We start from the raw sequence: 25,896 nt of genomic DNA on the forward strand, positions 1-25,896 counted from the left end.
CCAGCCTTGCTGAAGCATCCCCAGATCATCACCGATCCTCCACTAAATTTCACAGTAGGTGCAAGACACTGTGGCTTGTACGCCTCTCCAGGTCTCCGTCTAACCATTAGACAACCAGATGTTGGGCAAAGCTGAAAATTAGGCTCATCAGAGAAGATTACCTTACTCCAGTCCTCTATGGTCCAATCCTTATGGTCGTTGGAAAACTTCAGCCAGGCTCTCCTTTGCACTCATTGATTAAAGGCTTTGGAAAACTTCTCCTTTGCACTCATTGATTAAAGGCTTTATTTTACCTTTACATGACTTGATCCCTGCCTCTAGGAGCCTGTTACAAACTGTTCTTGCTGTGCAATTCACCTCAGCTGCCATTTTTTTTGTATATCACTTGATGTCATCCTGCGGTTGCTGAGTGACATGCAAATAAGATGACGGTCATCCCGGTCAATGGAGAGTTAATCTTTGCGAAGGAAGTATGAATCAAGCCGCATACAAGGTTATTCTGGAGAAACAGTTGATTCCTTCTGCTCAGGCAATGTTCCCCAACTCTGAGGACTGTTTTTTTCCAGCTCTCAATGCACCATGCCACACAGCTCGGTCAATCAATGTGTGGATGAAGGGCCACCACATCAAATCCCTATCATGGTCAACCCAATCACCAGACCTGAACCCTATTGAAAACCTCTGGAATGTAATCAAGAGAAAGATGGATAGTCACAAGCCATCAAACAAAGAACTGCTTAATTTTTTGTACCAGGAGCGGCATAAGGTCACCCAAAAGCAGTGTGAAAGACTGGTGGAAAGCATGCCAAGACGCATGAAAGCTGTGATTAAAAATCATGGTTATTCCACAAAATATTGATTTTTGAACTCTTCTTGAATTAAAACATTAGTATTGTTGTTTCTAAATGATTATGAACTTGTTTTCGTAGCATTATTTGAGGTCTGCAAGCACTGCATTTTTTGTTATTTTGACCATTTCTCATTTTGTGAAAATAAATATAAAATTTAGTGCTTGGAAATTCGAAGACATGTCAGTAGTTTATAGAATAAAAGAGCAATTTACATTTTACTCAAAAATATACCTATGAAGAGAAAAATCAGACAATTTTTGCCAGAGCTGCATAATAGAAATGCTCCAGCTCAGCCCAAAAATGGTAGATATTTTTAATTTAATTTTCAATGGTGGATGATAATAAAGGACAGATATAAAATGGTGATCTAGAGAGATGCCCCATAGAAACACAGGCTAGTTTCACACTTAAGTTAGGAGTCGTAGAGCACGGCCGCCGTGCAGCTCCGCCCCCTGCTGCACCCCCTCCAGTCAGCTCCTCCTATGGGCGCATGACGCTGCATGCTACCTGCGTACCCTATCGTTAGCATTGGTTACGCAAGCTGTGCGCTGGTACGCTTTTGCCGGCGCATGCACCCTTTTGACGGTGCGCTGACGTGTGCCAAACGCACCGTGTTGCATTTTGGTGCGCTGGGCGCACCGTCAAAAGGGCACATTGCCGGCAAAAGCGTACCAGCGCACGGGCTGCGTACCCAATGCTAACGATAGGGTACGTATGCAGCGTCATGCGCCCATAGGAAGAGCTGACCGGAGGGGGCGCAGCAGGGGGCGGAGCTGCCCTGCGGCTGCGCCTCCTAACGCAAGTGTGAAACTAGCCTAGCCCCCCCCCAAAAAAAAAATGTTTTTGAGGATGATGATAAATGGCATGCTACCTCAATAAGACTATATGATATCCTATCAGAGAAAACATGGAGCAGTGGGAACACCTCCAAAAAGGTATTAATCTAGTATGATACTGTATCCAACCTGGAAAAGCTGTTGTTTCAAGCTATACCAGTGTCCAAAATAGAGACAAAAATTATTATAGGAATGAGATGAAGAACATTTGTTCATTTAAACCCTTTTGGCTTTTGAATTCTTTCCGAAAGATCCATTGGCATTCCTTTTGTAGGATCCTCTAGTCACAATCTCCCCTCCTTGGGTCCTCTCTTACCACCTCTATAGCACAGAAAAAGATGGCCATATTGTCATCCTGGTGAAATTATTTTGTATCACTTCGGACCTTTTTTATGTATGCCCTTTAAAGTATTTGTCTTTTAACAATTAGGGTTTCTTTATTTCTTAGACTGAATCCTTATATTCATTACTATTTGGTTACCCAAATTAATAGTTCACACTAATCTCCACTATTGTACCTTTTTCTGTGCAGTCTGATATAAAACTTATAACATGGCTAGGTATACTTTTGGAACAATTTTTTTTTATTTTTTTTATTTTTTATTTTTTTTTATTCTAATACATAATTTCAAGGCTGAGATAAAAAAAACATTAACTACACTGAAAAAAGCACACAATGTTTTTTTTCTTCAGTTTTTCATGCTGAACTCAAAAATCCAAGACTTTTCACAATTCACAAATTTATCTAAATCTATGTTTGTAAGCACTTCTCCTTTGCCAATATAATCCATCCACCTGACAGATGTAGCATATCAAGATGCTGAATAAATATACAGCATGATTATTGCACAGGATTGCCTTAGGCTGGCCTAAATCCAGGCCTGAGTCTGCCGTTTCTTGTGATAAGTAGCTCAGGGTATATATATATATATATATATATATATATATATATATATATATATATATATATATATATATATATATATATATATATATATATACAGTGCCTACAAGTAGTATTCAACCCCCTGCAGATTTAGCAGGTTTACACATTCAGAATTAACTTGGCATTGTGACATTTGGACTGTAGATCAGCCTGGAAGTGTGAAATGCACTGCAACAAAAAAGAATGTTATTTCTTTGTTTAATTTTTTTTTAAATTGTGAAAAGTTTATTCAGAGGGTCATTTATTATTCAACCCCTCAAACCACCAGAATTCTGTTTTGGTTCCCCTAAAGTATTAAGAAGTATTTCAGGCACAAAGAACAATGAGCTTCACATGTTTGGATTAATTATCTCTTTTTCCAGCATTTTCTGACTATTTAAGACCCTCCCCAAACTTGTGAACAGCACTCATACATGGTCAACATGGGAAAGACAAAGGAGCATTCCAAGGCCATCAGAGACAAGATCGTGGAGGGTCACAAGGCTGGCAAGGGGTACAAAACCCTTTCCAAGGAGTTGGGCCTACCTGTCTCCACTGTTGGGAGCATCATCCGGAAGTGGAAGGCTTATGGAACTACTGTTAGCCTTCCACGGCCTGGACAGCCTTTGAAAGTTTCCTCCCGTGCCGAGGCCAGGCTTGTCCGAAGAGTCAAGGCTAACCCAAGGACAACAAGGAAGGAGCTCCGGGAAGATCTTATGGCAGTGGGGGATATTGGTTTCAGTCAATACCATAAGTAACGTACTCCACCGCAATGGTCTCCGTTCCAGACGAGCCCGTAAGGTACCTTTACTTTCAAAGCGTCATGTCAAGGCTCGTCTACAGTTTGCTCATGATCACTTGGAGGACTCTGAGACAGACTGGTTCAAGGTTCTCTGGTCTGATGAGACCAAGATCGAGATCTTTGGTGCCAACCACACACGTGACGTTTGGAGACTGGATGGCACTGCATACGACCCCAAGAATACCATCCCTACAGTCAAGCATGGTGGTGGCAGCATCATGCTGTGGGGCTGTTTCTCAGCCAAGGGGCCTGGCCATCTGGTCCGCATCCATGGGAAGATGGATAGCACGGCCTACCTGGAGATTTTGGCCAAGAACCTCCGCTCCTCCATCAAGGATCTTAAGATGGGTCGTCATTTCATCTTCCAACAAGACAACGACCCAAAGCACACAGCCAAGAAAACCAAGGCCTGGTTCAAGAGGCAAAAAATCAAGGTGTTGGAGTGGCCTAGTCAGTCTCCTGACCTTAACCCAATTGAAAACTTGTGGAAGGAGCTCAAGATTAAAGTCCACATGAGACACCCAAAGAACCTAGATAACTTGGAGAAGATCTGCATGGAGGAGTGGGCCAAGATAACCCCAGAGACCTGTGCCGGGCTGATCAGGTCTTATAAAAGACGATTATTAGCTGTAATTGCAAACAAGGGTTATTCCACAAAATATTAAACCTAGGGGTTGAATAATAATTGACCCACACTTGTATGTTTAAAATTTATTAAAATTTAACTGAGCAACATAACTTTTTGGTTTGTAAGATTTATGCATCTGTTAATAAATCCTGCTCTTGTGTGAAGTTTGAAGGCTCTAACTTATTTGCATCTTATCAAACCTGCTAAATCTGCAGGGGGTTGAATACTACTTGTAGGCACTGTGTATATATGTGTGTGTGTATGTGTATATATATATATATATATATATATATATATATATATATATATATATATATATATATATATATATATATATGTGTATGTATATATATATATATGTATGTATATATATATATATGGTATATACATAGCCTAGTGTGGGCGGGGTTAGCTTCCTCAGCTCTGCTTCATGCTAAATCTAAAAGCTCTGATTGTGTCAGAACTGCTGGACCCAATAATCTAAATGATACATCGTTGGGGTCAGCTTCTCTTTGCCCATATCTTGCTGCTCTCAGATGAGGTAGCAAAAACCTGCTGACATGTCTGATGATAATGCTATTCACCTGAAGATATAGGGTTAATCTGCAAGTTAATAGCTCTTTGAAGGTGCTTGGCTGCAATTCTGAAAGTGCAGCACCCTGGAGAAAATGATCTTTATTTCTCCCAGGAGCCACCGGCTTTCAATTAGGTGTGCCCGGAGCTATTTCTGTCACTGCCCTCAGCACAAAGAGCGTCAGCTATAAGCATGCCCCAACTCTGATACCTTGGCTCAAGCACTGCAGAGCTGGCCGTATGGGAGAGGACGGGCTTACATGCGCTGCTCTCAGTGCTGTAAGCAGGAACTCTAATCAGATGAACTTGTATCAGACAATGGCATGATTTCAGCCATAGCTGCAGGGGCCCAAGCTGTAATTGAGAGTAGTCAGGCTAGTCCACAGCATCTTCTCCCCATCCACTACACCTTGAGTGATCGCCTCTCCCTATATGCGCATACAGAGAGAACTGTCCAACCAGTCTCCCATGTGGCTCGATCCTCGGCAGCTATTAAACTATTGTTTTTCTCAGAAACACCATATATTTTCAGTGTTAAACATATGTGGCTGAAATCATGCCGACAGCATCTTATACATGCTACCTGTGGATCGTGCAGCCTGTAACAGGTGTCAGGTCCCCAATAAGGATCAGACATGTCCGATTTCAGATTGACAATTGTTGAGTCTTTTTTTTCTCTTAGAGTACACAGGAGTACTTGGCAGAGCTCGCCTGTGTATGGGAGAGTCGTGCAAGGTAGCTGCCAGCTGGACGGTGGTTCAGCCCAAAGCAGTCTGCTGTGTTTGGGGAATTAAAGCTGATTTCTTGATAGAAATGATGGGTTGCTCAGTCAGGAAACAGACTTTGATAGGTCCTTACCTGAATTATTGAATCACTGCTAACCTTTGTGACTTTCTGATTATTCTAGTCCTTGTGGCATCTTCCATGCCCACTTCAAACGACCCTTCAGGTGTCTACTTATTTAGGCTCATTTTGCATTTGAGTGTGTGTGTGTGTGGCACTTGCTGTACTATAAATCATCTCTCCTTCGGAAAGGCAGAGGTGCAGAGGGAAGAAGATAGCAGTAGGCAGAGCCAATGATAAGACAGGGGATGTGTCTCTGACTACCTGTAGCGGAACGGTTGTCACAGATGGCAGCTTTTCCTAGTGGAGCTGAGCTAGACAGCAAAGAGGAAAATCTGTAGCAGGTAATTAATTACCTTCAGTAGGTCATGCCTGCAATATAATTTTTGAGCTCCTGACTGGACATTCTTTTACTCTAATTTGCCCTTTTCCATGCTCATGCTGAATTATACAGAGCTGATAAAGAAAATATTAAGTTCAGTTATTCCTGGTGTAATATTATACATTTACTTACAGGATGTGGGCTGCCTGGATGCCTTGGAGACTGCTGCTCGAGCTGAGGGTCTTCCTTTGGATATTTCCATGCACTCACACTTGCAGTTCTTGGGTGAAAACCAGCACACTAATACCAAATACCACTATGGTCTACACTTGCTGAAACCTTTTCGGATTACTTCCAAGTAAGTTTTCTTTCTACCTTTCCAAGCTTGTTAGGTCTTGTGTTTTCCGAAATTACTGATATTTACTGTATGTTCATCTCGTTTACAGACACCAGCACCCTGTGGATAATGCTGGACTGTTTTCCTTCATGACTTTCTCTTGGCTTACACCTCTTGCACGTAAAGCATACAAGAAGGGTGAATTATTTTTTGAAGATATCTGGCCATTGTCCCTGCATGAGTCTTCTGATATCAACAGTAGGCGGTATGTTATTGTTTAGGTTGATTATGGCAAGTCACTATAATTAACAACTTCAGGACATTTATGGCATATTCACAAGATATGTCAGATAGATGCGGTATGCCCATTTACTTTTAGGCTAGAGTTCCAGAAATTGTTGAGCAAATTTGTTTGCCAATTTTTGGAACTCCCATACAAATGAATGAGAGAACCTCGCTTGCTTCATCCTCCACTCTGACTGCAGCATAATGGGGCCTCTGTTATGAATGGGTCACCGAGGAGGATGGCAGGAACAGGCTAAGTTACCGGAAGACCAGAGAGGTTGGTAACTATAAGCGGATTGCATACCCCTGATCCTATCCGCACAACTAGCAGTAGCCGTGGAGTGTTCGTACGAATCCCTAGACGCTTCGTCACAGCTGGAGGACTAACTAAGCCTAAAGACAGAAAGATGAAATCTAAACTGCCCCGGAGCAGATCCCCAAAGGAATAGACTGCCCCCAAACATATATTGTCGGTGAGAGAAGATGAAACACAAACAGGCAGAGAACAGACTGAGTAAACGATGGGGCCGAAGCTGTCTAGACAGGACAGATCCGAAAAAGATACTGTCTGCAATCACGCACAAAACCCTGAAAAAGTCCCAACACTTCTGATATACAAAAAAAGCTGAGATCATACTATCTCACCCCCACTAGATTAGCACTCTGGTATAAACTGGCAGCAAACAAAAAGATACTAACATAACAGGGGACAGAACAAGCTGCAACAAATGAAGCAGGGCCCAGCGCTGCCCCAAGCACTCTGAACCCTAGCAGCAAAGCAAAAAAAAGACACAACCAGATTAGATGCAAAGGATTAGCAAAAGAATCACTTAGCTGATCGGGCAGGGGACAAAAGAGCTCCAAATGCACACAGAGGAAAAAATCACCAGCAACCTTCAAGAGCAGCCAGCTCCATTATATGCTCCCAGCCAGCAATCCCAGATTCCCAATTGTCATCGTCAGATGGAGAACCTCCATCCACCTGGCCAGCTCCACTACTCTCAGTAACCACCAGAGGGAGCTTCGGCTCAGAAATTCGAGCAAGGGAGTTCACAACAGGCCTTACTCTTGGAATAGATGCAAATTTTGTAGAATGTCATAAATTTCTCAGATGGGACACCATTTTATTTTCACTTACATAAGGGGATGCTCACATACTTAAAACCTGAATTATTCAAGGTAAGTTCAATAACAATTTACAGTGTTCTTCCAAAAATTTGAGTATCAGGGAGATAACCATACTCTGGAGCACACAAATCAAATTTGAGATCACAACTCAGTTTCTTCGAGACAGCAATGCCAACAATTTAGCCTTGGTGTACTGCCTTAATGCCCCTTTACACACATCAATATCCCAGCGATCCCACCAACGATCCGACGTGGATGGGATCGCTGGGACATAGCTGATCGCTGGTGAGCTGTCACATAGACAGACCCACCAGCGATCAGGACCAGCGTGCAAGCTGGTTTTCAAGGTAAACAGCGGGTAACTAAAGGCCCCGTCACACACAGCTATCTCGCTAGTGAGATCGCTGATTTTGCGACACATTAGCGAGATCGCGGTGTCTGACTGGGATCAGCGACCGGCCCCCCTGCCGGTATATGCTGATCGTGCAGCATCGGCCAGAGCCGTTTTTCGATCGCTGGTCAGCGCGCATCGCTGCGTGTGGCAGTGAGAAACCAGCGAACAGCGATGCTAGATGCTGGTTTCTAATGTAAACGTCGGGTATCCAGGAGCCGCGGCTCCTGGATACCCGACGTTTACATTAGAAACCAGCGTCCAGCATCGCTGGTCCTGATCGCTGGAGCTGTCTAACGATGTCCCAGCGATCCCATCATGTCGGATCGTTGGTGGGATCGCTGGAACATCGTTTTGTGTAACGGGGGCTTAAGCGCCGCACGGCTCTTAGATACCTGCTGTTTACATTGGAAACCAGCTCCCAGCGTCGCTGATCGTTGGTCTCCTGCTGCCACACGATGCGTGCTGGCCAGTTGGAGACCAACGATCAAAAAATGGCCCAGGACGTTCGACCTCGATACCCGGCAGGGGGCCGGTCGCTGATATATGTCACACAGCGATCTCGCGGGCGAGATCGCTGTGGCATCACAAAATCGGCGATCTCGCTGTGTGTGACGTGGCCTTTAGAATTAGCGTGGAGTTAAAAAGGAACTGTACTTTCAACCAGCTATGCATAAGTCAATAGTACATTCAGTTATAAGAAACTTTGTAATGTATCTTATCAGAGAAATCTGCTTCCTTCCCCACTTATCAGACATTCTTTCCCTCCCCATCCACTGAATGAAAACTATGAAAAAACAGCTGAAGTTTATCTTGTTCAGAGGAGATGGACTGCCTGTGTCATGTGTCACAGCTCATTAGTCTTTGTGGAGAGGGGAAAAGGAGTGAGGAGCAGGGAAAGTAAAGGCCCCGTCACACTAAGCGACTTACCAGCGATTCCGACACCGATATCAAGGTGTCCGGATCGCTAGTAAGTCGCTATGTGATCGCTGGTGAGCTGTCACACAAACAGCTTCACCAGCGATCAGCACAGCGATGCCGAGCGCCCGGCATCGCTGGCCATCGCTGTAAAAAATAGAATCAAAATAAAAAATATAGTTATTCTCATCTTCCCACGTCCCGTTCAGTCATCCTGCCTCTCTCCACGCTCCGGTCCCAGTGATCCTTTGCACGAATGACCGCGAGATGTCACGGTCTCGAGGGATAACAAAGTCTCGCGGTCATTCGTGCAAAGGATCACTGGGACCGGAGCGTGGAGAGAGGCAGGATGGCTGAACGGGACGTCGGAAGGTGAGAATAACTATTTTTTATTTTCTTTATTATTTTTTACACCTGATCGCTGGTCTCCCGCCTGTCACACACAGCGATGCGTGCTGGCCAGCGGGAGATCAGCGACCAAAGAAATGTCCAAAGGTTTCTTGCAGCGATCAGCGATACCGGCAGGGGGGCCGCTCGCTGATCGCTGTCACACATAGCGATCTCGCTGGTGAGATCGCTGTTAGGTTACAAAAGTTGTGACTCAGCAGCGATCTCGCTACCGAGATCGCTTAGTGAGACGGGGCCTTAACAGATAAAGGCAGATGGAAAACATTATGCAGAACTTTATAACAAGTGTTTTACCGCACATCAGAGGTTGATTCAGATCAGCTCCGCTCTACTGAAGAATGGCCTCCTGGTCACTGCAGCTTGTCTCTGAGATATAAAGTGAATGAAGAACAGGCATCCCCTTCTCTGTGCTGTGTTTATGAGAATAATCTCTACAGCTCATCTAATCCCCCGAGCAAATTACAGAGCAAGCATGCAGAATGGAAATCTGGTGAGAGTGCCATACACAAGTCACATAAGACCAAGAATGGTGTTATTCCACATGTACTAGCACAGGACACTTTGTTCTGAAAAATTACTTTGAATGCATGGTTACCTTGTAGGGGGATGTCCCAAATAGGGCAACTGTTATTACTATACCCAGTGAAGGACATCTGGATGTCCTTGAATGGTGCATCCCCCTCCATTATCATGGACAGAAGCTACTGCAGAAAAAACTTGAATGGGCACAATGCAACAATTCATTTCTACTAAGGAAAATGTGTGACCATCTGCAGCCTCTGATTGGTATTGCTGCTGAACGCCAAGCTAATCAGCTAGTAGATTCAGCAGCTATAGTAGCATCGATCAGCTAATAGCCGTGACAGCTTTATTTTGAGAAGTGGTTGTGCAGTTGGCACATTTGATTTAAAATTCTGTTTATCTGCAGATATATTCATCTTCCAATGAAGGCTATAGGAAATGAATATACAAAGAAGATCCTCCTAGAGATGGCTGTAGATTGCACTTATTTTATTTTATTCCATGATTGTTATGAAGCTCTAAATTCAGTATAAAATGACTTGTCCACAGTATAATGCATTTTAGGTGAGGAAATGGTGTGACTGTCCTGCAGAAATGCAACAATCTGTCATTGATAAAATTTATGGTAGACCTCTGCTTCTGTTTGCAGAGGTAGAGCGTGACCGAGTTGATGCCAGCATCCAGCTTCATGCATTTTGCATCATGTCGAAGCATTTAGCCATTAAATGCAGGAAGGAAACCTTCTCGTCAGGGTCTTGGTCTTTTCAAGAATGTACTCTTACCCTTGTCTTATTTATAGCATCATTTCTTAGTCTATTCACTTTTAACATTTGCGTATTGTACAAGAATTTACTTTCTTTTCCCATCCAGGCTGGAGAAACTGTGGTTTGAGGAGGTGAAGGAACGAGGAGGAGACGAAGCCTCTCTTCGGAGCATTTCATGGAGATTCTGTCGCACCAGGCTCATCATCTCCATCCTGTGCCTGATGCTTACCCAACTGGCTGGCTTCATTGGTCCAGTAAGTACTTTCCACCCTGTTTCATGTGCCCAAAGGTAATATCATCTTTAGACTTTCTTTTTTTCTTTTACTTTCTTCCCCCACCCCCTCTCCTCTGTGCACTCTTTGCCCTTATATTAAGCTTGTTAGTTTAGACCTGCAGAATTAGCATTGGTTCTTCTTTTATTTCTCTTGTTGATGGAGCGTGTAGTCTACAGCTAATCATTTGGAAATACAGCATTTTTGTAGAACCAGAAACTCAGTATAATATAATTCCAACAGATTTTAAATTAAAATCTCCATTTTATCAATATATATATTGATATAAATTATCAATATTGGCTACCACGTATGTGGTATCATGAACAAGTGCTCTCGTGCTTGCAATAGAAGACAAAATAAGCAAGTATTACTTCTATTAAACCATCATTAGGAGCCATATACCTCACATTATACCATTATACGTGCATGTATTCAGCAAGCTCTAGTTTCCTGTTCTCTCCTTTGCGACTTATTGCTAATTTTCCTTAAGGTGTATAGCAATTTCTTTTAGTACTAATTTTCAGTGTGCTGCTTAAAGACGAAGGTGCAATGCATGGGTAAGTAAATACAGGGCAATGTCAAAAATTTCTGTTTATCTTTTTTAATATAATGTATATACTGCTTGTTCTTGATCTGTTAGCGACTTGCTTTATTTTTCAATACTTAATATGTTGGATTTGATATTGAGTCTGAAGGTGTAGTAGATATATTGTAAATCTCCAAACCTAACAAAAAAAACTTCATTAAGAAGAGCTTCTGTCATTGTTACACTACATAGGTAATGGGTGTTCCTAGAGGAAAGTGACTTCATTTTTACACCTTTGCAAACATTATAGGATCTTATAGCGAGCAGAGCCATGTAAGTTTTTTTGTGTACTTTCCATGGTCTTAGATCAATGTCAGGAGACAAACTGTACTCTTGTCATTTTCTAGATTTGCCGGGTGGGTGGTCTGCATGATTTTGTCCCAAATTTTTCTAGTGATTGAAGAACAAACCATGCCTTCCTCTAAAATCATTGTGTCGTTAGAGATGGAGCCTCGTACTAATTCTTGCAAGTAGGAACAAAATGAGTGCCACATGGTGACTATAGCGCTAAAGCTTAGAGCTTTCTATATTCTGACACTTGATTTGTTAGCAGTAAGTGGCCATATCTGAGTTAACCAATTTTATGTATTTTTGGTGAGTTTTTTTAATAGCGTTTTTAAAAAAAAAATTTTGTGCTCCAGCAAAAAATCATATAATTTTCTTCCGGTTAGAAAACGCTTTGGCACAAGGTGCTCCGAAGGTGAAATATTTCTTTACTTGAGAAATACTTTTAAAGGCCACATAGGATAAAGATAATCTACATGATTTTTAAGATGAGGAAGGTATATTATGTTGTCTCATTCAAATGATTGCATATTTGAGAGTTAGAATACTGGATTGTACTTATAAGAGTACATTGACTTGCTTTTACATGTTTTTTCTCTTTAATCCAGCCTCTCCTGTTTGCCATGTGAGACGCTGGACTAATGGTGGGGTGGGAGAGGGATCGTTACTAACGTGATCAATGTAGTGGAACCAATGACAGAAGCTATTCTTTAGAATTTCCAGGGTGGCAGCTCTGCGGCCAGATACAGCCAGGCAACCTGGGCAGAAACTCACGCAATGCAAGATTAAGGTAAGGTCTTCTTTATTCCACGGGAATGCTTACAACCACAAGAAGCTTAAGCCTATGGTAACATTAATCTTCAAAGATTCTCTCATTAACTCTTAACAGTGCTTTCATTATTTGCTTCCCATTTTACTTTTTTTTTTTTTGTTTGTTTTATTTTTTCTTCATCTTGTAAATAAATTGATAATTGTGAATGCTTAGAGTTTCATTTATTATCCTTTTTATCATTGGATACGGAACATACTGCTTTATCTTGAGTCTCTGTCTGGTGGTAGGAGGTGCTCACACCTCCAACAGTGCCTCCCCAAGACTCTTTAGAAGCAGCTCTTCACTTATTTCGCTGTATCTGTGTTTTTTATTATTTTTTTTATTTTATTTGTATCCAGTGTCTTAAAAGTAGACTGCTTCATCCTTCAGTGCCAAAATTTTACACAAGCAGGTACCCCAGTGTTCCTTTTCCAAACAAGCAGCCTTATATCCAGTCTCTCCGCCTTTCCAAGTGCTGCCTTTCCCTTATACAATTATGAGCTGAAAGTTGCCCCAACAGGGCTGATTGGGGGAAACCACAAGGACATGGACTCGTCGGACTCATCCTGTAATAATAGGAAAGGCAGGCTGGGTAATGCGTAACCTCAGGTTCCTTCATGTCTACCAATGGCATACTCGTGCAAAGCTTCTCATAATTTGTGCCAACAACATGCCAACTGATTGTTTGGCTCAGCTTGAAAGACTGTTGTACAAGGACTAGAAGAGACTTAAAAGATTCCAGCCATTCGATTGTATATCAACTCGATAAAATTCCTTTTTGTTTTTTGTCAACTTTTGGATACAGCTCAAGAAAATGATGAATAGGATTTTTTTCCCCCCTGTTATGCTTCTTTCCAGAACGCTTTGGAATGGATTGGTAGAATGCTTGGGATATGTATATTACCCATTTGCTCTCTTGTATTTGTTTCTGATTTGTATGTGATTCTGTTATTAGAGAAGTACTTGTTGGAATCTGTTTGGTGAAATACAACCCCACTCCCTTAATAAAATTTTGATTTTTTTCCCCTAAGTTCATAGTTCTTTTATCTATGATAGTAAATTGTTCACTTGTTGGCATCATAGCTTTGAAGTAGTGTAAATTAATGAATTTATTTAGCGGTAAAGAAAATGACTTATAGGAAAGATCAATATAAAGGAGCCGGCTGGAATATGAACCATTCAGAGCTTTTGGTATAGTGGAAGACTTGGTTACCTGGGTAAGCGTAAAGTGTCCAGAGTACACAATTCACTTGTCTTGTTTCAACTTGCTTGTGTTTTTTTTTTTTTTTTCTATAATAATAAACTGCTGATATTTATTTTCAGGAATTTATTGCCAAAATGTCCTTCTCTTCCCCGTACAACTGTAGGTACAATTGTTCCTTTCTATCCAATGCGCACGTTGAAAACAAATTTAAGTATTTGCATTAAGATTTTTTTTTTTTTTTTTTGTTTTCCTTTTCGTTTTTTTATTTTCCCTTTTTATGCCTCTGTTTTCTGTTAAACTAGTTTTATATTGATATTGTACTGCCGATAAAGTAAGTTTTATGTTAAGTTAGAATGCATTGAGTCCTGTCACAAATCTGCCTTTATTTCTCTGAAGGTAATGTGTAATTGCATTTTATCTTTATTTCTATACCTACTGTCCACTGTCTCCAAACGTTACACACTTACCTCCAACAGTATTGCTTTCCTGTTAGGTGTTGGGAGACCAGTAGCTGTATTCTAACTTAGCATAAAGCTTGTTAAATTTGTCGTGAAAAGTGTACAAGACTTCTCATGCCTTTTTGCCTCTCTCCCCGTAGGCGTTCGTAGTGAAAAGCCTCTTGGAATATACCCAGCATAATGATACGGAACTCTCGTACAGCTTGTTGTTAGTGTTTGGGCTACTCATGACAGAGATTGTCAGATCTTGGTCCCTGGCACTCACATGGGCTTTAAATTATCGAACCGGTTCCCGTCTTCGAGGAGCGATACTTACCATGGCCTTCAAAAAGATTCTTAAGCTAAAGAACATAAAGGAAAAATCACTGGGAGAGGTGTGTCTAAGATTAAAGCTGTTTTTATTCCTTACTTGTGTATCTTGCAAGTTATGTTGCTTAGGTTTCCACTTATTCACTAACGTGGGAAACTTTTCTTTGTTCTCTTTGCTGGTCAATTGCTACACTGCTCAAAGAACAATGAGACACTTGAATCACATCGGATTCAATAAATGCAAGATTCAAGTTAAAAATCTTTACGAATATATATTGTGTAATTCATTAAAAACAAAATAATATATCAAAGGTCAATGGAAACCAAAATCATCAACTATTTGAGGGCTGGACTCTAAACCACTACTTGAAAATTAAAGTAGAAAAAAGAAATGACAGAGAATTTCATGCTAGCACCTAAAATGGCCTCAGTAGTGTATACGGCTACCAAGTGCCTGTATGCTTCTGTTGGCAGGTGCTTTCTTGGGGCATCTCCTCCCAGATCTGGTTCAGAGCATCAGTGAGCTCCTGTGCAATCTGTGGCATTTATTGGTGTTATGAGAAGCACTGATACATAATGTCCTAGAGGTTGTCAGTTGCATTTTGGTCTGTGGAACGTGAGACAGTCAATTCCGTGATTGATTTATTCATCCAGGAATTTTCTGAACACTTTGGACAAGTGAGGATGGGTATTAACTGCACCCGAAAGACCTCTCTGCACATTGCACCAATGTAAGATCTGTGGAACATAAGGGCCAGTCAATGGCATCAATGCTCTCCTCATCCAGGAACTGCCTGCACACTTTGGCCGCTTGACCTTCAACAGAAGAAACCTAGGGCCCTCTGCACCTGTGTAATGTGCAACAATAACTCATAAGGATTTTGTCCCAGTACCAAACAGCAGTCAGGGTACTATTTACTATCTACAGTACAATCTGAATACAGGAATTTCCCTGTCTGAGCCTCTCTTCTTTTCTCCCCTGATTGTAAGTAGAGAACATAGTCATGCTGAGCAGTAGTTAAAAGCATATTCTAAGGGAGCTTGACGTAGCCGGTTAATCAGTAAAATAAGGAATTAAGAAGATATGTTACAAAAATTCATAACCTTCCAAATGCTGATAAATAAGACAAAGTTTTTTTTTACTCTTTAATCGACTTGGGGTCATGTAGTGATTCTTAAAGAGTAAATGTCGATTCAAGTGTACTTGAAGCAGTAAGTCTGTGTCTGCCTCTCGCTCTTTCCCCTCTATAGAATTTTATGATCAGCAGCTGCTATCTCCTGTCTTAGTCATTAATAATGTGAAATTCTTTATTCACTGCAGACAGATTCTGCCAGTGCATTAATATAGTTTTTATGGGGATACAGTGGGAGACTCAGATCCACTGCATAAACGTAGTGTAAACAGGGCCTAGTTGTTTCCTTAATATTTTTGAGCACTGTAAGTTGCATTTTGTTTTTTGTTTTTTGTTTTTTTTTGTTTCAATAGAAAGGCTGTTTATGCTTTCTCACTGCAGTTTATTTCTATTTTTGTTCTCGACTACAGAAAAACTAATGACATTTGCAACAAGTAGTTTTCTCTGTACAGGGATACTAGTTTTGCTTCCTTTGGTAGCGAATTGGTAGATTGAAATTAAAATGAACCTATCATCAGGGGTTTCATTGATATGAGATGCGGCCACCACCTTTCAGGGTTGATATACATAATTCTATAATGCTGTATATCTGCCCCCAACAAGACCTGAAAGATAAGAAAAAGTGCTTTTCTCCTACGCCTCATTGGGGGACACAGACAGTGGGTGTTATGCTGCTGGCCACTAGGAGGACACTAAGTAAACCAGAAAAAAAGTATACACCCTCTCGCTGGCTGAGATTTTTCCAGTTCTTTGCTTAGTGTCTGTAGGAGGCACTTGGGTCTGGTTTCAGACCCCATCGTTTTTATTTTATTTTTGAGTTTTCTGTAAATTTTTATTTTTTAATTAACGGAGTGAAGGGGGCGACTGTTCCTTTCTACGGCCCGCTCTCCCCCGAACCAACAACAGGCAAGCACGCGGAGTATACCTCCCTGTAAACTTTCCTGCGACGAATGGGGCGATTCCTCTGACGATGGTTCCCTTACGGTCGGTACTCCACGGATATGAGGGCAAGCACAATAGGACGTAGCACAGGATTGCATGGAGAAAGACTTGAGCAGCGCTTTTTCAGATGCCATGAATCAGCCCCAGAGCTCTCCTTCCCCCTACCACAGGGTGGATCGATTGAACATACCCCTTTAAGACCTCCTCCAGCTCTGCTACATCGCCCGGAGGATGAGACAAGCAGACCCCGGACAGTGATGACCTGCCTGAGCACAGGAGTGGAGGCATGGGGTCGGGTCCTGCCCCCCGGGAGAAGCGCTGACTTAATGTCAGCGGTGATGCATCTTGGAGCCTCTCATTACTTACGTGACGCGCAATTTTATTCTCGGGGCCATGTCTTCAGCTGCCGTTAAGCCTTTCATGAGCGCTATGCCTGCTCTGGACAGCCGGATACAGGGTGACACCACAAGGCCACCGTTTTTTCTTCCCGGGGGATCCAGCACAGGACCGGGTAAGCTGCATCTGCCCTCAGATTAAAGCTTAACCCCCTTCACGGCACATTCCCTGCAGCTGCAGATAGACTCTGCCGTTAACCCTTTCAGGAGCGCTATGCCTCAATCTAAGGAGGCTAAACGGGCTGTTAAAAAGGCACAGAGTTTTTTACTGTGTGTACCACTTGCAAGTCTGCCTTACCCAGTGCACACACTAATGCGTTATACACGAACTGCGACCCGGACTGCACCCTGTCCTGCGCTCCAATGTCCCTTGCCGCCGCTGCTGACGGGTCTCCCGCGTTTAGTTACCCTGACTGGGCTGCGTCCTTGTCACTGTCGGTGGAGTCTCTGACCCAGGCAGATAGTGTTCTTGCCTCCCGCGGAGGGACCATACTCGTCCAAGGGATGGGCAGCGCCTCAGCATCGTCGACTCCTGTCTCTCGCTCGCCCTCTTCTGAGGTTCACAGCGAGCACGGCTCAGAATTCGAATCTGACACGTAAGCCCCTCAGAATCCCCCAACTGATCAAGAGTCGCTTGATTCTCTTATAGAATCAGTCAACAGGATTCTAAGGTTGGATGAAGAAAATATTCCCGCTCCAGCACACGCTGGCTCATTTAAGGGAACCTAGCGTGTGCGCACGTTATTTATCAGTCATTCAGTAGCATAGGGATCGGCCACATGAGCGGTTCACAGGGCAAAAGTCTACTCAGGCTAAATACCCTTTTCATCCAGACCTAATGTAGGATTGGTTACAGTCCCCTCCGGTGGACCCTCCTGTATCGCATCTTGCTTCTAAAACGCTCCTATCTGTTTTTGAGGTTTCCTTAGTCAGAAGCCCCTACGATTGTCAAATTGACTACCTTGCCCGTTCAGTTTTTTTTTATTTGAAGCTTCAAGAGCAGCGTTTTTTTTCCATCTCTTGCGGCAATTTGGGTCACTAATGCAATGGCCGCTTGAGTAGAAGTCTTGATTACTTCCTTCCAAGGCACTAATCTTCCTCCGGAGGCAACCACTGTCGCCAGGCAGATAATTCACGCAGCTGTCTTTGTAGTAGACACTTCTTTTGATGCCAGTTGCTCGGCTCAAACTGCCGCTAATGTGATCTCCATTAGAAGACCCCTATGGCTCCACGGCTGTCGGGCGGATGCCACACCTAAAAGATCGTTGTCTTCTCTCCCCTTTCAAACGGGTCGTTTTGGAGAGAAACTGGACCAACTCATTTCCGATACTACCAGGGGAAAAAGTAAATTCCTTCCTCAACAATAGGGGCTGTTCGGCCGTTTCGCAACCAACAGCCGACGAGTTTTTGATCTTCTCGCAACAGTTGCGGTTGGTCCTCCTCTACCTTCTCTTCCGGATTAGGTCGGTCCCTGCGTGGAGACAGAGGCTCCCAGGTCTCATACAGACCTAACCGCTCTTAGAAACCCAGGCCCAGGGCTTCTGGATCTAGGGGAGCCAAATCTCATAGATCTACCCAATGACAAGTGGGTCAGGGAGCTGGTGTCCTCCGGATACGAGAGAGAGAATTTTCTTCTCCCTCTCCAACTCGGTTTTTCCTTTCCTCTCCCCCCAAGGAAAAAGACAAGAGCCTTCCTTCGGGCTGTTCAGGCTCTGCTAAGGGTCGGAGTCATCATTCCGGTCCCTCATCGCGAAAGGTTCAGAGGATTATTTTCAAACCTTTTTGTGTTTCCAAAAAAGGACGGGACGATGTGACCCATTCTGGGTCTCACACTGTTAAATCAGTTTGTCAGGGTACGGTGATTCCGAATGGAATCTCTCCGATCAGTTGTCGCGATCAGTTGTCGCTTCCATGGAAAAAGGAGTGTTCCTAGCATCCATTGACATCAAGGTCGCTTACCTTCATGCAATTCACAAGTAACACTTCCAGTTCGTTGCCTTGCCCTTCGGACTCGCCACCGCCCCAGGGTCTTTACCAGGGTCATGGCGGCTGTCATGGCCATTCTCCACTCTCGGGGAGTGGTGGTGTTACCGTATCCGGAAGACCTGCTCATCAAGGGTCCGTCCCTTCCAGCCTGCGAGGAATCCATGGATAACAGTAAATACACTTTCTCGCTTGGGGTGAAAGATAAACTTTGGAAAGTCTTTCCCAAAACCGGCTCAGCAGATTCCCCCTTTAGGGATGATGTTGGACACTTCCCGCGGGTTGGTCATTCTCCCTCCAGGAGAGACCTAAGCCTTACAATGGGCAGAGTGACTGTTTTCTCACTCTATTCGTTTCAGCATGAGAGTTCTAGGAAAGTTGGTGTCAGCGATGGAAGCAGTTCCATTTGCACAGTTCTACCTCTGTCCCTTACAACGCGTTGCTGTTAGCTTAGGACAAGAACCCGTTCTCCCTGGACCGTTGGATCCCTCTGTCCCTGCGGGTCAGGCAATCCCTCAGGTGGTGGACACTGAGGTCCTACCTGAATCAAGGCAGGTTTTTTCTCCCTGTAAGATGGTTGGTAGTAACAACCGACGCAAGTCTCCTCGGCTAGCGAGCAGTCTTTCGTCGCCACATGGCACAGGGTCATTGGTCAACCTAAGAGTCAGTCTCCCCATCAACATTTTGGAGATGCAAGCGATCAGATTAGCTCTACCGAGTTTCCACCGTCTCCTCGCAGGTCACATCAGGATCCAATCCGACAACGCCATGGCTGTAGCGTATATCAACCGCCAGGGAGGTACCCGGAGCAGGATGGCCGTGCACGAAGCGAGTCACATCCTCCATTGGGCCGAGCGTAGAAAATTGGGCTGCAGATTTTCTCAGTCGCTAAGGCATTGTCTCGGGGAAGTGGTCTCTTCATCCGGAAGTCTTTTCAACATATGTCATCATTAGGGGACTCCAGATGTGGATCTCATGGCCTCAAGACTAAACAACAAGGTCCCACGGTTCATTGCCCGATCGCGTGATCCATGCGCCATCGGAGCGGACGCCCTAGTTCTGCCATGGCACCGGTTCCGGCTCCCGTACATCTTCCCTCTTTCCTTGCTTCCGAGGGTCATCAAGAAGATCAGAGCGGAGGGAGTACCAGTGATCCTTGCCGCGCCGAGCATGGTATGCAGAACTAATACAACTAGTTGCCGACGTCCCCTGGCGACTTCCAGATTGCATGGATCTACACTCGCAGGGCCTGATTTATCACCAGAACTCTGGGGCCCTGTCTTTGACGGCGTGGCCGTTGTATCCTGGATTTTAGCACAAGCTGGGTTCTCTAACAACGTGATTTCCACCATGATTAGTACTAGGAAGCCTGTGTCCATGTGCATCTATCACCGCACCTGGAAAACCTGGTGGTGCAAGGATCATGGTCGATCATCTATGGTGTTTTTTCCATTCCGGCCATATTGGAATTCCTTCAATCTGGTTTAAAATCAGGCTCGCGCTCAGCTCGCTCAAGGGCCAAATTTTGGCCTTGTCGGTGCTATTCCGACGAAAAATTGCCACCAACCTTCAGGTCGAGACGTTAATTCAGAGAAGTTTCCCATGTGGCGCCTTCTTTATAGAAGGCCATTGGAATCATGGGACCTTAACCTGGTTCTCGGGGCCTTACAGGAGGCTCCTTTCGAACCGCCGCAGGACGTGTTACTGTCCGTCCTCTCTTGGAAGGTGGTCTTTCTAGTAGCAATTGCGTCAATCAGACGAGTTTTGGAATTGGCAGCTCTGTCCTGCCGTTCTCCGTTCCTGAATTTTTCGTCAGGAAAAGGTAGTTCTCAGAACGTCCCCGTCCTTCCTGCCCAATGTCGTCTCCTCTTCCATCTCAACGAGGGAATTGTTTTTGCCTTTCCTTTTGTCCGGCGCCAGTCCATCGCATTGAGAAGGCCCTCCACACCCTGGATGTGGTTAGGGCGCTGAGACGGTACATCTCGCGGACGGCTCCCTGCCACAAGTCAGATGCCCTGTTCATGCTTCCAGAGGGGCATAGGAAGGGTCTAGCCGTGTCAAAGCAACGCTAGCCAGGTGGATTCCCCTGGCGATTCAGTAGTCCTACTGTATCAGGAACACGCCCGTCCCAGTGGGGATTGAGGCGCACTCTACCTGGTCAATGGGCGCCTCTTCGTCCATTCGGCACCAGGCCTCGGCAGAACAGGTCTGCAAGGCTGCGACTTGGTCCAGTCTGCATACTTGTTACAAAATATTACCAATTTCATCCTCAGGCCTATCCGCAAGGTTGCGACTTGATCCAGCCTGCATACCTTTACAAACATTGCCTAATTTATTCTCAGGCCTCTGCGGATGCAGCCTGCAATCGGCAGTACTTCACTGTTGACTCAGTGGTACATGGGGTATTAGCAGATGTATGCTCCCCACCCAGGGACTGCTTTAGGATGTCCCACTGTCTGTGTCCCCCAATGGGGCATAGGGAAATAGGTATTTTTGTGTACTCACAGTAAAATCCTTTTCTCCGAGCCACTCATTGGGGGACACAGCTCCCACCCTGTTTAGCCTATTGGCTCACTGTAGCATTCTTAGGCTTTGACTTAGTTATGGTTATTATTGACTGTTTATGCTGCTACTGCTTTTTGTCACCGAACTGGAGAAATCTCAGCCAGCGAGAGGGTGTATACTGCAGGGGAGGAGCTAACTTTTTTCTGCTTTACTTAGTGTCCTCCTAGTGGCCAGCAGCATAACACCCACTGTCTCTGTGTCCCCCAATTATTGGTTCGGAGAAAAGGATTTTACGGTGAGTACACAAAAATCCCTATTTTTTTTATACTCACCTGCGGGGTGGTCTGATCCAAGCGGGTATTGCTGGTCTTGGTCCATCTCCTCCCTTCTTTTTGTGATGCTGTCCTCCTTTCTTTGTGTGTATCACGTGTCCCTACATTCACACAGTCTCTTTGACCTTTCCCACCGCCTGCATACTGCAGTTCTTTACTCTGCCCTCAACAGGGCAGAGAAGTACATCTGCGCAGGAGCGTGATGCCGGGGGAGGAGACTGTGTGGATGACATAGGGACCCGTCATCCACATGAAGCAAGAAGGGAGACCTCAGAAGGAAGGCTGGGGACAGATATTCAGCATTATAGAATGCTGTATATCAGGCCTGAAAGGTGGTGGCCATATCTCATATTGGTCAAACCTGGTGACAGGTTCCCTTTAAAGCACCGCTCCAACTTTTTTTTCTTTCAGTGCTGAAGTGGTGATTTAAACCTAAGGTCTCTGCCCCATGTTTTATACTCACCCTTTGGCATCTTCACCTATTTTTGCCCCTCTGGTCCATTGGCACCATCTTGTGACTGCAGCTTCTGACTAGTCGGAAGTTAGAAGCTACATCGCAAGCTCTCTATGCATGTCTAAGAGAGCCTGAACGAGGCTCACGTAGACTTTGTATTGAGTTGTAACCTCCAGCTCACTCCATGAAACACTGGGGCAACTGGCAGGTCACAAACTGCTGGAGACCGACCGGAGTTGCGGTGTTAACAGGTGAAGACGCCGGAAGATGAGTTTAACCCTTAGTGATCACCAATATGTCTTTTTACTGACCTGAGATATAAGAGGATAGCATCTCTCTACAGGTGACAATCCAGCTGATGTCAACTGTACGCTATTGCTGACATCTTGCTGCATCACTCCCTCAGTGTTAAAACTGACCATGGCTCCTTAACCCCTTAGATGCTGCTATCTATAGTGACTACAGGACAGTCACTAGATGGTTAACAGTGGGGACTCCTTCTTTAACCCCATCGGCAACCTGAGGTCTTGATCGTGTGATACTGATGGTTGCTATGGCAATTCATGGCCTAATAATGGGACTAGGTTTTGACAGATATAGTAGCCTGTTCAGAAATTAGTAACATTTAAGTAGTAAAAATATTTTTTTTCATTACGGTCATGTCACATTGAAATAATTCCTTAAATTCACCTGAAGTGTTTCTCAAAACTGCTGTCTGGCAGTTTCATTATGTTGAGGGGTGCTGTTATTAAAATACATTTTTAAACTTTCTAAAATTCTAACAAAATAACATTTTTCCTTCGCCTCATTGGGGGACACGGGACCATGGGTGTTATGCTGCTGCCACTAGGAGGCTGACAATAAGTGAATAGAACAAAGTTAGCTCCACCACTGCAGTGTACACCCTCATGCTGGCTCTGAGAGAACCAGTTCTTGCTTTGTGTCCGTAGGAGGCGCACGGGTCTGGTCTTCAGATCAAAAGCTCTTATTTTATTTTATTTTTCATTTTTATCACTTTACTTTTGGATTCTTATATTTTTCCATTGGACGAAGGGGCGACGGATCCTTTCAAGGCTCCGATCTCCCCAAACCATCAACAGGCGAGCACGGTGAGTGTTGCTTCCCCGTATCTTCTCCTGCGACGTGGAATGCCATGCCTGGGCTGTTTTTTTTTTTTTTGGGGTTTTTTTTTAAAGGGGTGACGGGTCCCTTAAAGGGCACCGATCTCTCCGCATCCTTAACAGACAAGCACATGCAGTGTCGTCTCCATGTATCTTAGTCCCCAGCCAGACCTAATGCCGGACATTTAGCCCTGTCCCATCCTAGAGTATTTAACCCCTTGGATGTACAGAGGCCTCTTTTGGCGTCTGTGCAGCCCCCACTGCACCACTACTGTTAAAGCGGATGGTGCAAGGAGGTGGACGGTCCCTCTCCACCTTCCTATTAAAGGGATGATGGATTGAGGGTTACCCCTTTATCACTGCACCGTCCATGACCAGCAGCGGCAGCAGGAGGACATATACCCACCGTATATCACTGGCTTACCTGCTGGAGGGCTCTGGGCAAGCGGTCTGGGGCGGCGCTGGCATAGGTGGGGCTCATTCTGGCAACAGCAGCGCTCCCTGGTCCTTCCTGCATCCGCGCCGATAAATTTAGTCTCCAGCTTCGGCCTTCTCCGGACTGCCGCCTGAAGCCTCGCCCATGCTATGATGCATTTTGGCGGCTCTGCCCACTTTTCTGGCGCTTCTCATCCAGGACGAGAAGCGCCTCCTAATCTTGACTGCCATCTCCCCTCCTCCCACGGACCCCCCGGACACCCTGGCATCCAGCAGCGGTCCCTGAGGCAATTTGCCAGGTACAACTCACCGCAGACTCCTTGGGGAGGCTCAGCAGCTGAAGTGCCACGCAGAAGGACCTGGGGACTCAGGATCTGGGTAAGGGAGTGCTGACCTATACCACACTCCTCCCTACTGTATCCCTTTCACCTCGGGAATCCCTAATTTTTAAAGTGGACACATAGAAGGGTACAATGTCCCAGCTTAAAGCATCTAAAAAGGCTAACAAGGCTGTTGCAGTCTTCTTCACTGCATACACCTCCTGCCAGTCTGCGTTTCCTAAGGCTCAGAGTTCACCGCTCTGTCAAGCCTGTGACCCCAAATGCGCTCAGGAGCCCTCCACCACCACTGAGCCCAGTGTACTTAGTCTTCCTGAGTGGGCTTCGTCACTGTCACAATCCATGGCTTCTCTGGCTAAAGCGATTGAATCCCTCCGTGATCCTTCTTCAGAACGGAGCGTTAGCAGGACTGATGTAGACGGATCCTCCCTCAGACGGGAGCAGTCAGTTAGCAGGGGCCGGAAGCACTCTAGAAGCCTACAGGTGCCTAGGAAATGGATCTGTAGTACGTCTCCCGAGCAAACACGTGCCTTATCGTCCGAAAGCTCAGTTTCTCGCTCTCCCTCTCCAGAGGTCAGCAGTGAACCCGAGTCCAAATATGAATCAGACGGGTCCTTGGATCCGAATTTGCCAGACTTTCATTAAACGGTGGATTCGCTGATTGAGGCTGTCAACCAGATTATGAAGGTTGAGGGAGATTCCAGCTCCGTTCTGGATCATGCCATGTCCTTTAAGAGGACTAAACACCCTCATAATGCATTTGCCATTCACCAGTTTCGGGCCATAATTAATCGGCAAAGGGAGCAACCGAATATACGTTACACAGGACAAAAACCTCTTGAGGCGAAGTATCCTTTTTCAGCTGAGCTAAAGAAAGATTGGGCTGAATCTCCGGTTGTAGACCCCCCCCCAGTATCTCGCCTGGCATTCAAAACTCTTTTGTCCGTGCCAGATGAATCATCCATTAAAAATCCCACGGACTGCCTGATAGGAAATCTGGCTCGCTCTGTTTTTGAGGCCTCAGCTTTGGCTCTCTATCCATCCTTCGCTGCAGCCTGGGTAGCTAAGGCAATGGTCTGGTCGGATACTTTAGCTAAGACCATTCAGAGCAGTAATCTTCCTCATGAGGCAGCGCACCTTGCCAGCCAAATTTCTCGGGCAGGTGATTACCTGTTACATGCATCTTTGGATGCGGCTGGCTGTGCTGCTTTGTCAGCACCTATTGCCATTACGATCAGAAGAGCATTATGGCTCAGAGTGGAAAGCGGACTCTGTGTCAAGTATCTCTCATCTCTTCCTCAGAGTGGCTGCTTATTTGGGGAAAAGCTGGATCAGCTTATTTCCAATGCTACAGGAGGGAAGAGCAAATTTCTTCCCCAACAGAGACTTGGGCATCCTTTTCGCAGACAACAACAACTCCGTTTCCAATCCTTTCGCTCCAATCCAGGCTGGTCCACTACCACCACTTCTTGTGGGTCAGGGCGCTCTCCACGCAAGGACAAAGGATCCCAGGTCTCCTATAGGACCAACCAGCAGTGGAAATCTCGACCCAAACAGTCTCGATCTAAGGGGACCCTAGGTCTCAAAGATTTTCCGCCCAATGACTGCTAGCTTTATCCGGTTGACACCAGTAGGGTAGGCCTACTTCTATTTTGTCAGACCTGGCTTTCCGTCATCCATGACAAATGGGTCAGAGACCTGGTGTCGTCCAGACACAAGATCGATTTTACTACGCGCCCCCCAACACATTTCTTGCTCTCGTCCTCCAACATCAGAGGCAAGGGCAAAGGCTTTTTC

The 25,896-nt window shown here is 44.8% G+C and overlaps 1 protein-coding gene across 1 annotated transcript in view; it reads left to right on the forward strand.

The window, feature by feature from the left end:
• Nucleotides 1-25,896, forward strand: part of ABCC5 (ATP binding cassette subfamily C member 5) — a 169,083-nt gene that overhangs the window by 44,572 nt on the left and 98,615 nt on the right. Inside the window, exons 3-6 of the mRNA XM_073589272.1 lie at nucleotides 5,975-6,138; nucleotides 6,227-6,382; nucleotides 10,640-10,787; nucleotides 14,293-14,526. Of these exons, the coding sequence (XP_073445373.1) occupies nucleotides 5,975-6,138; nucleotides 6,227-6,382; nucleotides 10,640-10,787; nucleotides 14,293-14,526 (702 nt within the window). The remainder of the gene's footprint in view (nucleotides 1-5,974; nucleotides 6,139-6,226; nucleotides 6,383-10,639; nucleotides 10,788-14,292; nucleotides 14,527-25,896) is intronic.

This window comes from Dendrobates tinctorius, unplaced genomic scaffold (genome assembly GCF_039654945.1).
Source record: "Dendrobates tinctorius isolate UK_male_01 unplaced genomic scaffold, ASM3965494v1 ptg000107l, whole genome shotgun sequence".
In the NCBI taxonomy this organism is placed as follows: Eukaryota; Metazoa; Chordata; class Amphibia; order Anura; family Dendrobatidae; genus Dendrobates; species Dendrobates tinctorius.